The sequence below is a fragment of the Apiotrichum porosum genome (assembly GCF_003942205.1).
Source record: "Apiotrichum porosum strain DSM 27194 chromosome Unknown scaffold_1, whole genome shotgun sequence".
NCBI lineage: Eukaryota > Fungi > Basidiomycota > Tremellomycetes > Trichosporonales > Trichosporonaceae > Apiotrichum > Apiotrichum porosum.
The window spans coordinates 2,436,428-2,450,207 of record NW_021167108.1 but is presented as its reverse complement, the minus strand read 5'-3'; the positions used below and the strand labels follow the sequence as shown (position 1 = coordinate 2,450,207).

The 13,780-nt window shown below is 59.7% G+C and overlaps 5 protein-coding genes across 5 annotated transcripts; 4 read left to right on the top strand and 1 right to left on the bottom strand.

Moving 5' to 3' along the window:
- Positions 1 to 771: 771 nt before the first annotated feature.
- DRS1 (nucleolar DEAD-box protein required for synthesis of 60S ribosomal subunit) lies at positions 772 to 3,193 on the top strand (the record flags this gene model as incomplete). Its single annotated transcript, XM_028616707.1, has 2 exons — positions 772 to 2,743; positions 2,805 to 3,193. The coding sequence occupies 2 exons, from the start codon at positions 772 to 774 to the stop codon at positions 3,191 to 3,193; spliced, it is 2,361 nt and encodes a 786-aa protein (XP_028480564.1).
- Positions 3,194 to 4,478: 1,285 nt separating this feature from the next.
- On the top strand, positions 4,479 to 6,412 carry EHS24_000893 (uncharacterized protein; the record flags this gene model as incomplete). The annotated part of the gene is made up of 7 exons (XM_028616706.1): positions 4,479 to 4,865; positions 4,974 to 5,119; positions 5,206 to 5,304; positions 5,343 to 5,544; positions 5,586 to 5,721; positions 5,775 to 6,048; positions 6,112 to 6,412. The coding sequence occupies 7 exons, from the start codon at positions 4,479 to 4,481 to the stop codon at positions 6,410 to 6,412; spliced, it is 1,545 nt and encodes a 514-aa protein (XP_028480563.1).
- Positions 6,413 to 7,408: 996 nt separating this feature from the next.
- Positions 7,409 to 8,516, top strand: RPL11 (60S ribosomal protein L11; the record flags this gene model as incomplete). The annotated part of the gene is made up of 3 exons (XM_028616705.1): positions 7,409 to 7,552; positions 7,618 to 7,996; positions 8,053 to 8,516. 3 exons carry the CDS (start codon positions 7,409 to 7,411, stop codon positions 8,514 to 8,516), a joined length of 987 nt encoding a protein of 328 aa, XP_028480562.1.
- Positions 8,517 to 9,885: 1,369 nt separating this feature from the next.
- MRH4 (RNA helicase) lies at positions 9,886 to 12,231 on the top strand (the record flags this gene model as incomplete). Its single annotated transcript, XM_028616704.1, has 1 exon — positions 9,886 to 12,231. The coding sequence occupies one exon, from the start codon at positions 9,886 to 9,888 to the stop codon at positions 12,229 to 12,231; it is 2,346 nt and encodes a 781-aa protein (XP_028480561.1).
- A 140-nt stretch (positions 12,232 to 12,371) lies between these two features.
- On the bottom strand, positions 12,372 to 13,518 carry EHS24_000890 (uncharacterized protein; the record flags this gene model as incomplete). Its single annotated transcript, XM_028616703.1, has 7 exons — positions 12,372 to 12,424; positions 12,475 to 12,549; positions 12,613 to 12,773; positions 12,821 to 12,894; positions 12,930 to 12,991; positions 13,051 to 13,392; positions 13,476 to 13,518. The coding sequence occupies 7 exons, from the start codon at positions 13,516 to 13,518 to the stop codon at positions 12,372 to 12,374; spliced, it is 810 nt and encodes a 269-aa protein (XP_028480560.1).
- Between the last annotated feature and the right edge of the window lie 262 nt (positions 13,519 to 13,780).

Below are 13,780 nucleotides of genomic sequence, written 5' to 3'. Positions count from 1 at the left end.
CCGCAACACCGGCGGCGAGAGAAGCGCTAGCGAGACACAACATGTCGTCAGTGGCCCAGGTGGTTTGGCGTTGTCCCCTGCGTCGCCTGCATCTCCTGCGCGAGTCCTCGCTGCGGCGCGGGGGAGGGGGTTGTTTTAGAACGCCTCGCATAAAAAAAATAAAATAAAAAACGCCACCTGACGAGGTAACGGCCACAACCGACAAACTGCGGCGGCGCGGCGGCGTGCGGGGAACAGAGTCACCCAAATAAATGTTGGTCTCGATGCCTCGAGCTTCGAGGTCGCCGCGATCCTCCCCCATGTGCCCCTGGCGTGTCAGGTTATGGATGTAACTTGAAGCAACAGGGGCTGAGAAGCCAACGTGTAAGAAGTTTGAGAGCTGAGACACGCCTCGCGCCAAGGGCGTCAATCGCTTGACCGGTTGGCTGACAAGGTCTCGAGGGCCCAGTCTTCCACGACGTGCCCACGGAATCGTGTCAAAGTCGAGTACTTCAGCACCATACGCGTCTAGCATTTGAGTTCTAGGAAACCACGACCAGCTACGCAAAATGATCAAATGAAGTGGGTTGAATGTCGATGGATCCAACATCCAACAGGAGCTCCACGCGTGGCTGCTGGGGCGCCGCGAGCGGAGTCAAATCCACGTGAATCTGATTCCGCGGCGGACATGCCCCCGGAACTCCATTTCAGAACGGTCCAGTTGCCAGAATTTCCATCGAGCCCGTTCAGCTAGTCCACAGACACCATAACAACAGCTCCCAACCAACAACCATGGCGCTCGACTTTATCGGCACGATCGACTCGGACGACGAGGGACCGATTACGCCCATCGAGCCGCGCGGCGAGTCCAGCAAGCGCGCGTCGGGAGCTTCCACTCCTGCCGCTGCGCCCGCCGACGAGCTGGATCCCGACTTTGCGTTCGACCTAGGCAATGCCGGCCCCGGTGTTCTCGACCTTTGGGGCGGCGACGAGGTCAAGGGCGACAAGGGAGAGGCTCCCCTTACTGTGGACGACATCATTGCTCGCAGGACGGGCAAGCCCCTCGAGGCGTACCGCGAGCGCAAGAGGAGACGCGCCGAGGGTCTCGACGACGATGAGGACTCGGAGGAGGAGGAGTCGGGCGACGATGACGACGACGAGGACATGGAAGAGGACGAAGATGAGGACTCTTCCCTCGCAGCCGACGAGATGGATGTTGAGGTCAAGCTTCAGGACGATGCGGACGAGGAGGACGACGACGAGGACGATGACGAGGATGACGACATGGATGAGGACGACGACGATGAGGACGACGATGACGACTCGGACGCCGACTCTGAGGAGGACACTGCTGCTGAGAAGGCTCGCAAGGACGCCTTCTTCTCCGCCGACCCCACCGCCGAGCAGACCGACCTGCCAACTTCGTTCTCGTCAATGAACCTGTCGCGCCCGATGCTCCGTGCCCTCACCTCGCTCGGTTTCACTGCTCCCACTCCCATTCAGTCGCGCGCGGTCCCTCTCGCTCTCCTTGGCCGTGACATTCTCGGTTCCGCCGTCACTGGTTCGGGTAAGACTGCCGCCTTCATGATCCCCATCCTGGAGCGTCTGTCATACCGCGACCGTGGCCGTGGTGGCCAGGCGTGCCGTGTGCTTGTCCTGTGTCCCACCCGTGAACTGGCAGTGCAGTGCGAACAGGTTGGCAAGGCCCTTGCTGAGCGCGGTGGCCTCGACGTCCGCTTTGCCCTCCTTGTCGGTGGTCTCAGCCTGAACGCCCAGGCCCACGCCCTCCGCACCCTTCCCGACATTCTCATCGCCACCCCCGGTCGTCTTATCGACCACCTGACCAACACCCAGAGCTTCACCCTCTCGGCCTTGGACATTCTCGTTATCGATGAGGCAGACCGCATGCTTGAGGCCGGTTTCAACGATGAGCTCGAGGAGATTATCCGCCAGTGCCCCCGCGCTCGCCAGACCATGCTCTTCTCCGCCACCATGGACGACTCGGTTGACGAGCTCGTCAAGCTCTCGCTCGACAAGCCCGTCCGTGTGTTCGTCGATGCCAAGCGCCACACTGCTGCGGGCCTTACGCAGGAGTTTGTCCGTATCCGCGCCGACGAGCAGCGTTCGCCTTCCCTCATTTCGCTGTGCAAGCGTACCGTCCACGAAAAGTGTATCATCTTCTTCCGCTCCAAGGCCCTCGCGCACCAGATGCGCGTCGTCTTTGGTCTCTGCGGCATGAAGGCTGCCGAGCTCCACGGTAACCTCACCCAGGAGCAGCGTCTCATTGCGCTCAACGACTTCAAGGCCGGACACGTCGACTACCTCCTCGCCACCGACCTCGCCTCGCGTGGTCTCGACATTAAGGGTGTCGAGACTGTTATCAACTATGACATGCCCGGCCAGCTTGCGCAGTACACCCACCGTGTCGGTCGTACTGCCCGTGCCGGCCGCAAGGGTCGCTCCATCACCCTCGTCGGCGAGGTTGACCGCAAGATGCTCAAGGCGGTCATCAAGCAGGCGGCGGCTGACCAGGTCCGTCACCGTATCATCCCCGCGGAAGCTGTCACGGCGATGACCGCCAAGCTCGACGAGATGAAGGACGAGATCACCGAGGTTCTCAAGGAGGAGCGCGAGGAGAAGGCCATGCGCCAAGCCGACATGGAGGCCCGCAAGGGTCAGAACATTATCGAGCACGAGGCCGAAATCTTCTCCCGCCCTGCGCGTACTTGGTTCCAGAGCGAGAAGGAGAAGCAGTCTTCCAAGGGTGAGTGGTTTGCACTTTGAAGAGGTAGTCTAGACAGTTTTGGCTAATGGGTTTCTATCAGACGCTGGCAAGCTTGCGCACACTGGCGAGGCCAAGAGGGCTGCGGAGAAGGAGGCCAAGGCGGCCAAGAAGGAGAAGCACGGCAAGTACGACGGCATGTCGCGTCGACAGAAGCGCCGCAAGATGGCCGCCGACGAGGACGCTGCCGACCAAGCTGCCTCGAAGAGCATCGCCGCCGGTATCCGTAACGCCAAAAAGGCCGGCCGCCCGACCAAGATCACCGAGGCCGCGCCCAAGAAGACTGCACCCAAGTCCAAGTCGTCGGCGTCCAAGAAGAAGCGCAGCTCGGCGTTCGACGACCACGAGGGCATGCGCGCAAAGCCCGTCAAGGTCAACCTGGCCAAGAAGGGCCACAAGAACAAGGGCAAGGCCCCGGCCAAGAGGCGCTAGAAGGAGGGGGTTGGATAGTGTTCTCGGGCCCCCAGATTAGAGTCTCTCTTTCCCTTCAAGCTTTTATCCTGTATGCATGCACTCTCACACGTATCCAGTATACACTGTACACGGACAGAACGCGACGACGCTGAGGACGCGAGAGAGGGCTTTGAGGGTGTGGACAGCCAAAGCAACAGTTCCTAGAGGCTCTAGCCCTGCCCTAGAAAAGCCGGACCGGTGTTCGTGCCTAGTGGGGAACGGAAGTTTAAACGGCTGCGGATATGGAACGTGCACCCGTTCAGTGTCAGTGTGTGTTTGCCACTCGGTCTGTCACGTCTGATAAAGGACATTGCGCGCGGCTCGGCGACTTGTGAGATATATTTGAGTGCGCCACCGAATGAAGAACTGGAGGCTGCCCACTGCCACTGATGCAGATAAGAGAAAGAGGCGGGGGCGCGTGTCTCGCAGCAGTAGAGTATGTATACTGTAAGAACGCGCAAAAGCCATCGGCTCCTCCGTACCTCTCTGTCCCATCCGACTCAATAGTCTTTGTGTGCTCGGAACCTTTTTTGGGCGTTTTTTGCACCTTTGGCTCAATTGGAAAACCTTAGCCAAGGGGCCTGCAAAGGGGTGAAATCAAAAAAGACGCCGGGCGCTGGATTCAAAAGGCCTGCAGGAGCTGGCTGCAGGAGCTGCAGGGCAAAGACCTGTGCGTACAGTACCCAATCTGGACCCGCGCGATCGCGAGCGAGCGATGAATGGCAGCACGGTAAGGGCCCACGACTAGTGGCGAAACCCAAGATGCCAAGTGGCGAGGCATGCAAACGCAACAACTTGTGCGTGTGCACGGTGGGTATACGGTGTGTGCTGGTGCCAGACGGTCTCGACGTCCAGCTTGCCCCGCGGTCCCTCACCCCCCACGCCGATCCCGCAGCCCCCATGCACAGTCTGTTTGTCCTCTTGCACGCCCTTGTTGCTCTCGGGCGCACTGTGGCCTGTGGCCTCCTTGGGCACTCTGTGGATCTGTGGGGACCTCTACGTGTGCCTTTGGGCTCTCTCCCGCCCATGGGCTTCCATGTATGGCTCAGATGCCGGACGCGTGCCAGCCTCTTTGCTACACTCTTTGCGCTTCCTTCTGATCTTCTCAACGCACACTCACTCTCTGTCTCGGCCTCTCTTGACACATACCAAGCCACCACCACCACCACCACCACCACCCCGTGTCCTCTGGTGCACACCTCACACGTCCCAACCGCCTAACCCTCCCTCCAGCCACCCTTGTCGGTCACGCCAACTCTCCACGATGGGCGCGTCAACCGGCAGTGCCTACCTGGTCGGACGCGCTTTCCCCCGCAACTCGCGCTTCATCGCCCTTGGGTGCCTCATCCTTGCTGCCTTTGGCCTCCTCTTACTCGCACACCAACGCCCAGAGCACCTCACCACAGTGCGCCAGTACATCGCCGGCGGATGCCCCGACCACTCGTACTACGATGCAGACGAACTGACCTTTGGTACCGCCACCGCCGCCGCCGCCAGCAGCCCAGCGGCCAGACAGTGCTCCGCCGATTCCGAAATCGACCGTATGGACGAGCTTTGGGGATCGCTTGGTCTCGACATGAGCGTCGCCCATGCTGGTAGCGCCCTGCGCGTCCGTCGCGTGATTCAAAAGATCCAGCGCGGCGAGAAGGTGGTGAGTGCATATATGCCTTTCGCTGGGCCACTCCCCCCACCCCCCTCCCCCCCCTGGGCCCTGAACGGAGCAAGGTTGCTCGACGGTGAGCTGACAACATTCTTCAAGGTCATCGGTGCGGTTGGTGGCTCCATCACATACGGACGCAACCTCAAGCCAGAGAACGACCCTTGGCCCTGGTCACGTCTGCTGGAGAAGAACTTGAAGGAGTTCTTCCCAGACGCCGATATTACAGTTCAGAACGGCGGAGTTCCGTAAGTGCCTGTTGTCCTCCCCCGCCTTCCGCCTTCCTCCACCCTTCTCGACGGTTGTTGTTGTGCCCTGGCTGACCCCCCCGCAGTGCCACAGGAACTGATTACTTTGCCTACTGCTACCACCTCCATGTGGACCACGATGCCGACCTGATCATCATCGAGGAAGCGGTGAACGATCTCTCCATGTGGGTGAAACAAGTAACGGTTGGCGCTGACATGGCAGTAATGGCAACGCAGTCCAAGCCGAGACCGACCTGCGGGCCAGGCAACAGCGTGAGAACGCCGTCACCTACAACAGCGAGGTGCTTGTTCGCAACATCCTTAGGCAGCGCGAGGACAATGCGGTCATGATGCTCTCGCTGTGGATCAAGACCCAGGACTACATCAACGGCGCCGACAGCCACGCCATCGTCGCCGAGTACTATGTAAGTCAAGCTCTCCCTTTGGCCCAAGCCTGACTGTTTAGGACATTCCCCGCATTTCGCACCGCCCGTACCTCTACCGCTACCTCATGCAGAACCCAGACCAGGTTACTACGCACTACCTCCTTCCCGATTTTGGTCACCAGACTCAGCTCAACCACCAATACATGGCCGATTCCTGTGAGTCACCCACCACCGACCGTTCCGTGAGAAGCAGTCTCCTGACAATTCAGTGTACCGCTTCATCCTCCAGCAGGTGTGCTACCTTGAAAAGCATGGAGCCGCACTGCCCGAGGATGCTCTGAAGGGATCCATGATGGAGCGGGTCATTGACCCATGGCCCGTGCCACCCCGTGGCATTTTCCAGCGCATCGACTCTGATCTCAAGCCCGAAGTCGAGCCATTCTGCCTGTCGGCCAACGCCAAGCGCGAAGGAAAGCCCCTTCTTTGGCCTTCGAGCGTAGACGGCTTTACCAACGTGACCATCCACGACAAAAGCTACTGGCAGTAAGTCGTGCTTTGGGACTCGCTGCGATAATGTATTTGCCTCGGGCTGACATTGTGGCACAGGTCCGACAAGCCCGGATCAACGGTCACCTTCAGCGACCTGGAGTCGCACGCCGGCGGCCTGTCCATCTACTACAAGCGCTCCAACAAGGACATGGGAGACATGCTCTGCTGGGTCGACGACAACAAGGACAAGGCCGTGACGCTCATTGGTTTCTGGCAATACGTCACAGTCGGCTACTCTATGCCTGTCCGCACCGACCTCAACCAGGGCAAGCACAGCCTCACGTGTGAGGTTCTCGAGACCACGCACGACCCCGCGGGTGGTACCTTGGTGCAGATCATCGCCATTATGGGCACTTAGATAGAGACAGAGTCGTGTTCAGTTCCCGAGTCCGAAGAGAGAGGACAGTTTTTGCCACGGGAGGCCCACCATAGTTTTAGCATTTTCCTGTGCCGCTAGTTCATGCGATGATGTTGTTTGTTTGATGCGCCGAGAGCTGCCAGAGCGCCACGGCGACAACGTCTTAGGTATCATTAATGTGACCGCTTGAAAATGTACAATACAGTACGTAGAGGGACCACGATAGCAAGCCATGGGTACAGTAATTAAATCGTGTTTCGACGTGGTTATTTCTGCAGTGTTTCAACTCAATTCTGGTTTCCGTGTGGCTCTGACCTGCGATGCAACCGCATGCATGTGCACTCACCCGTAAAGCACTATTGGGTCTCTGCATGCATTAACGGGCAGCGGCCGTGTACAGAAAGCGGGGGGCCGGGACCGCTGGCTGCCCGGGCAACACTGCTACGGTGGCGACGCCGAGAACGCAGTATAAAATAGAGGTGCAGGTGTTTTCGCTGTGTACGTGTTTCTCGTTGTCCACCGTGGCACATCTGTGCAACGAGCGTGCTTCTACCACTTGGCGCACTGTTACACCCGCCTTTGTATCTTATCCTCTAGGAGTCCCATGGAGGCACTGCATGCATGAGCTTGCACCACTCGGTGATGACCAGGCTTTGAGCGCCAGACGACAGCGGCCACAGCCAACAGCAGCCACAGCGAAAACACCACCAACCAACGGCCCGCGTCCGCCCCTGCGCGCCACTGTTCTGAGTCTTGGCAGGCGATGGGCAGCGGCGTCCTTGCTGTACCGGCATGTCTGACCTTCCCTGCCTTCCCTAGTAAGCCTGTACCCTGGTTGCGCTGGCATTGCGATTTTGCGGCCAACAAACAGGGTGTGCCATGCCGCCACATCTGGCGGCCTCCTGACGCTGGTGTTCAAGACTCGCGAGGTTATCGGCGATAACGCAGTTAAGCGATTCAAATGCGATTACAAATTGCTTGTCAAATTCAACCCTAATGCGCCGCAGATCACCTAGCCACGCGTATAACGCCGAAATTTCCCGTTCCTCGTTTGGGCCTGCGCCTGGCCTGGGGGCGGCCGGGCATGGGTGCTTGTGGGTCGAAACCGACATTGCTGCTTCCTCAACCCGTCAAGCAAATGTGAGTACCCCGGCAGCGAGGACGACCTCTGGAGCAGTGTGAACGGCTCGCTGACAACATCCCAGATACAAAATGGTTCGTACTCGCAGAGAAGACAGGATCCGACCCCGTTTCGTTGTCTATGCGCGCGCTCGAGAATTTCTGCCGGAGGGGAGAAGGGAGCGAGATGGAGAAAGTTGGGAAAAGGGGACGGCGAGCCGGCACGGAAGGATGGGGAACGGGCCGATGGGAGCGGTGCCGAGCGTTCTCAGCCCAGAGAGTGCGCTGGGAGCGCACGGCTATCGCTTCTTGAAGTTTCTGGGCAGAGAGCGGCGCGAGACAACAAAACGGGTCGACCTCCATTTCGACGTTTCAACAAGTTTTGGATGCTGACCTTTCAGGCCGACGCTAAGAGCGCCCCCGTCAACCCCATGAAGGAGCTTCGCATTGAGAAGCTCGTCATCAGTGCGTACAGCTAGCTGTGTTCCCCGGGGTGCGAACTTTCAGCTGACTCTATACAGACATCTCCGTCGGAGAGTCGGGTGACCGTCTTACTCGTGCCGCCAAGGTGCTCGAGCAGCTCACTGGTCAGACCCCCGTCACCTCGAAGGCTCGCTACACCGTCCGTTCGTTCTCGATCCGTCGTAACGAGAAGATCGCTGTCCACGTCACCATCCGCGGCCCCAAGGCCGAGGAGGTCCTTGAGCGCGCCCTCAAGGTCAAGGAGTACGAGCTCCGCCGCCGTAACTTCTCGGAGACCGGCAACTTCGGCTTCGGTATCGACGAGCACATCGACCTCGGTATCAAGTACGACCCCGGAATCGGTATCTTCGGTATGGACTTCTACGTCATCATGGGCCGCCCCGGTATGCGTGTCGCCCGCCGCAAGCAGAAGGTCGGCCGTGTCGGTGCTCCCCACAAGGTCCGCCCCGAGCAGACCGTCTCGTGGTTCAAGCAGCGTTTCGACGGCATTGTTTCCCGTTAAGCGTGGGATGTATATCACTTCATTGGCCTATCCTCTCGCCTACACTCTTCTTTTCGTGGCGTCGGATTTTATCGCTGTTGCCGACGGACTGGCAAGCGACTCACAACCGACTGACCCGGGGACATCCCTAGTCTGCACTACCCCCTATCTGCAGCGTGGTCGTGAGTGCCCTCCTCAAAAGGGCTCTGACGCTACGTTTTATTCTCGGAGAATCGACTTTTCCCCATGTCGATGGACCAAACGGTCTCTCATCCGAGGGCTTGTGAGGCTGGATCTGAATGGTACGTCGGCGGCGAGGGCTCCCTCTGCCCCCCACAGTAGAGCAAGCTTCCCAAGCTGCCGCGTGACATTCTGTCCACCGAACATGTGCAGACTGGGCCTGTACCTGCGGGACTGGGACCGTTTGCCTAACTGACGATATTGTTGCCTGCAAGAATGCCAAGAAAAGCTGACCCCGTCTACATCGACTCGCCCCCAAGTGTCTGACAGTTCTGTGCCGCGTGCGCAAGCTAACCATTCTCTGTATCTCCCGCAACTGTCTGAACATAGCACCCTTCATGCAATCTGTTTCTGTTGAAATCTTTTTTTTTTTTTTACTCAGGAGCAGACTTCAAGTTTCGAGCATTTGTCTGCGCCTCAACGGCATTAACACTAGCTAGCCTGGGTGTACGTACGGTATCGTATCTGATGCACCCTCTAGAAGCTCAACAAACAATGTGGTTTGTGCAGTGCAGATCTCGCTGTACAGCCATGTGTTCGGTGGAAAGCAGAAAATCAAACAGTGGTCCATCCAAACTAAAAAGTACAACAGCGCCGATCCCCCGAGTCTCGCTCGTACAGCAGTCCCCGAAAGCTAGAACGCGTCAGCGTACAGTCCATCACGAGGCAAGTGATAGTGGAGGGTGTCTTGGAAACGATGGAAACAATCGTGTGTATCAGATGTCCAGTGAGAGCATCGGCCTGTCGTCGCCACCAGCGTACTGGTGGTCGTCCGACAAACCCTGGGTCAAGAGGTGCCAATGGGAAGAATCCGTTCTTCGCTCTTCATTTATAACGATTTGCGTGTGTGTTTCCATCGTGGAGGGGGAGGGGAGGGGGAGAGCAGACACTTACAGGTTGCAGTAGTAGAGCGACGGTGGTTGGGGAGGGGATGATGGGAGAAAGAAATTTCAGCGACGCGCTTGCTCTCTTTAACCAGCTCGAATGGTGCGAGCGGGCGCGGGTTGAAAGCGTCGTTATCACTCCTCCGCACCGTGGTCGATCTCATATAAAGACACGTGTAACGTTACTCCGCGTTCATTTCCAGTTGTCGAACTTCTGCAAATACTGTGGCCACTAACCAGACTACAACAACAACTCCACCAAAACAATGCTGTCCCGCGCCTCAACCGTCGCACGGGTCGTACCCCCTCTGGCCCAGGTTCTAGGCCGCGCCTTTACGGCGTCGGCCACTCCCCTCGGTGGCGGCAAGCACCAAAGGCCAAGGTTCGGCATGTCCAAGCCCGGCGACCGCGAGCGTGGTGGCCAGCCCGGCCGTTTCGACAGGCGCGACCGCGACCGCGACAGCGACAGGCCCGTCGAGTCGTACGAGCATAGCGGCCAGCGCAGCTTTGAGAAGCGCGGCAACGGCAACGCCTACGAGTCCCGCGGCCAGCGTTTCGACAGGCGCGACGGCGGCGGCGGTGGCGGCGGTTACGCCCAGCGAAACCAGCGGTTTGAGCGTGGCGACCGCGAGGAGCGCGGCGGACGCTTTGAGAGGGACGACCGTTTCAGCAGGGGCGACCGTGAGGACCGCGGTGACCGTTTCCAGAAGAACGACCGCTTCGAGGCCCGCGGTGACCGTTACCAGAAGAACGACCGCTTCGAGTCTCGTGGCGACAAGTTCCAAAAGAACGACCGCTTCGAGTCCCGTGGCGAGCGTTTCCAAAAGAACGACCGCTTCGAGTCCCGTGGCGACAGGTTTCAGAAGGAAGACCGCTTCGAGGCCCCTGGCCGTACCGAGCAGACGCTTGCGCCTGTTGAGTCCTTCGGCGACGGCCCCTTGATCTTGGACAAGCCCATCCACCCGCGTGACCGCCAGCAGGCCGGTCCCCGCGAGTTCCCTGTCCCCAAGGACCAGGCCACCGTGGACCGCGCAAAGCGTCGCGACTTTGGAGAGTTTGGTATCCGCGCCGATCTCCTCGAGGCCCTCGGCCAGAAGTTTGTCAATGGAAAGACTACGCCTGTCCAGTCTCTCGCTTGGTCGAGCGACCTCATGAAGGAACCCAACCCTGCCAAGGGCCCTCACCGTGCCATCCTCGGTGCCGAGACGGGCAGTGGCAAGACGCACGCCTACCTCGTTCCCGTCATGCAGCACCTCAAGGCTACCGACAATGTCGACTCCGCCAGCACTGCCCCGAAGGGCGCCAACGTTCAGCCCCGCGCCCTTGTCCTCCAGCCTACCCACGAACTCACTCGTCAGAGTGCTGCCATGGCCAAGTCGTTCACCCACCACGCCAAGCTTTCTGTCGTCGGTGCCAGTACCGGCAACTACACGTCGGTCCGCCGTGCCGGCCGTATCGACATGCTTTTCGCTACCGCTACCACCTGCAAGAACCTTCTCTTCCCCCAGGAGGAGGCCAACAAGGAGGCTAGCAAGGAGGCTAGCAAGGAGGCCAGCAAGGAGGCCAGCAAGGAGGCCAGCAAGGAGGCTGCCACCGAGGCGCATGAGGAGGGAGAGCAGGAGGAGGTTGAGGACAACTCGTGGCCCCCCAAGAAGGAGGTGGTCAAGCCTCCCCACCTCGACTTTAGCCGTCTTGACTGGCTGGTCCTCGACGAGACTGATGTTCTCCTCGGTGATGCCTTCAAGGAGGAGACTGGTGCCATTATCGAGCGTGTCCGCGCCGAGGCGCCCAACTGCAACATCCTCCTCGTGACTGCCACGCTCTCGCCCGCCCTCCTCGAGTCGATCAAGACCAACGACCTTCTCTCACAGAAGCCGTTCGCCAAGCACCTCTCCCCCGGCCTCCACCAGCTTCCCACCAACCTCGAGACCCGCTTCGTTCCCTGGAGCAAGCGCGGTACCGCTCTCACCGACGTTGCCGCCGAGGTCAAGCGCGGTTTCGCCGAGGACGCCATGGACGAGAAGCTCGCTGCTGACCGCGAGGGCGCTGGTCTTCTCAACTCCAAGTCAAAGGCCGTCGTCTTCGTCGGTACCGCCAAGAAGGCCGAGCAGATGGTCAAGACCCTCCTGTCCAGGGACATTCCCACCATTGCGTGGACCTCGGACGCCATGTCCGAGTTCAAGGGTCCCAAGAGCAAGAGCCCCATCCGTTCTTTCCTCGTCTCGCACAAGCCCGAGCGTGCCGCCGTCCCAGAGAGCCCCGCTGCGACTGAAACCGCGGCTGCCCAGGACGAGAACGTTGAGCCCCGTGTCCTCGTGACAACCTCGATGCTCTCGCGTGGTCTCGACTTTTCCCCCGCCGTCTCGTCCATCTACCTCGTCGACCCTCCTCGTAACGTCCTCGACTTTGTCCACCGTGCAGGCCGTACGGCCCGTGGAGGTTACCACGGCCGCGTCACGCTCTTTGGTCTGGCCAACTTCTCACAGGTCCGCTACGGCGATGCCCTCAAGGGCATCGTGCGTAAAGTCAGCACCAGGCAGGCGATTGTCCCCGGTGCGCGCAGGCCGGACGCCCGCATGGCCCAGCTTCGTGCCTTTAAGAACCGCCAGTAGAGAGTAGACTCGATAGACCACACACCCACCGCACACTTCACACCATTCTTGTACTAGACACATCTCTGCATCACATATCTCTGCTACTGACCCTCCGGGGCTATGCTTGTTTTTTGGATATATTACGCTTACGTGGGTGCCTAGAGCTTGCGCGCAATGATGGTGGCCGACGCCTGGGCGGTGGGGAGGACGTCTGTGGTGTCAGCTACGCTTCGCTCTCTCGCAAACTAAAGCTGGACCCACAAAGCTCGGCGATCTGGACGTGAGGGGGACGCAGAGCGCACCACACAATCTCCTCGGCAATGTCCTCAGCAACAACTGGAGGTTGTCAGCACAAGCAAGTTATCACAGCAACCATTCCAGCGGCGGGGGACCACTCACGAGGGTCAAAGCCCTTGTACACAGCCGCAGCCTTCTCCTCGTCGCCGCGGAAGCGGGTGCGCGCAAAGTTGGTCTCGACAAAGCCGGGGGCAACCTCTGTGCAGCGGATGCCAGTGGCCACGACCTCCTTCATGAGCGAGCGGGTGAAGGCCTTGACGGCGCTGTGGGCGTGTTAGCAATTAGCAGAGGGTTGCTTCGCGTGACTTACTGCTTGACGGCACAGTAGATGGTACCGCCGACGTACGACTCGCGGCCGGCAAGGGAGCCAATGTTGATAATGTGCTGTCTGTTAGCACAGCTAGCGCCAAGACACTCACGCCGCTGTCCTGGGCCTTCATCTCGGGGAGGAACACCTGGGTGACCTGGATAAGCGAGACAACTGCGTCGCGTTAGCACCATGCCAACACCCCCTCCCATCTCCCCGATCTGCCAACTCACGGTTGGTGTCGACCATGTAGTCAATGTCCTCGAGCTTGATGTCGCCGGCCTGCTCGGTACCCACGGCACCGCCGGCATTGTTCACAAGCACGTCAAAGCTCTTGACGCCCTCGGCCTTGAGAGCCGGGACAAGAGCGTCGACAGCCGCGCGGTCGGTGACGTCCAGAGTCTTGACAAGGACGCTGATCTCGACGCCAAACTCCTTGGCCGCGGCGAGACACTGCGCCTTGACCTCCTCGAGGGCCTCGAGGCGGCGAGCGAGCAGGACCAGGTTGGCACCCGCCTTGGCGAACAGGATAGCAGTGGCGGCGCCGATACCGCCAGAGGCACCAGTGACGACGGCTGCAGAGGGTGTTAGTCATGCGTTGCGCCGCGGAGAACGCCGTCGACGTTAGAGCGGACACGAGTGCGAGTCCAGAACTGACCGGTCTTGCCCTGGAGGCGGGTGGTGTTGAAGAGCGAGGGCATGACGCGATGAAGAGACAGAGAGTGCTAGATGGAGAAAAGGTAGAAACGATGAGATGTGGACGAGAAGTTAAGAGATCCGAGGCCTCAAGACCGTCACCGAGTCAATCGGCGTGGTGCCAATGGCCGGCGCGTCGAGTCGGGGGACGGACCGTCCGCCAGGGCGTCGGGCCGGCAGATTGCCGAGGATTGGCTGCGGTTGATAAGGTGGTTGTTTACCCTTGTCAGGCGGAGACTAAGCGTTCAGATGGCGAGACATAGGCGG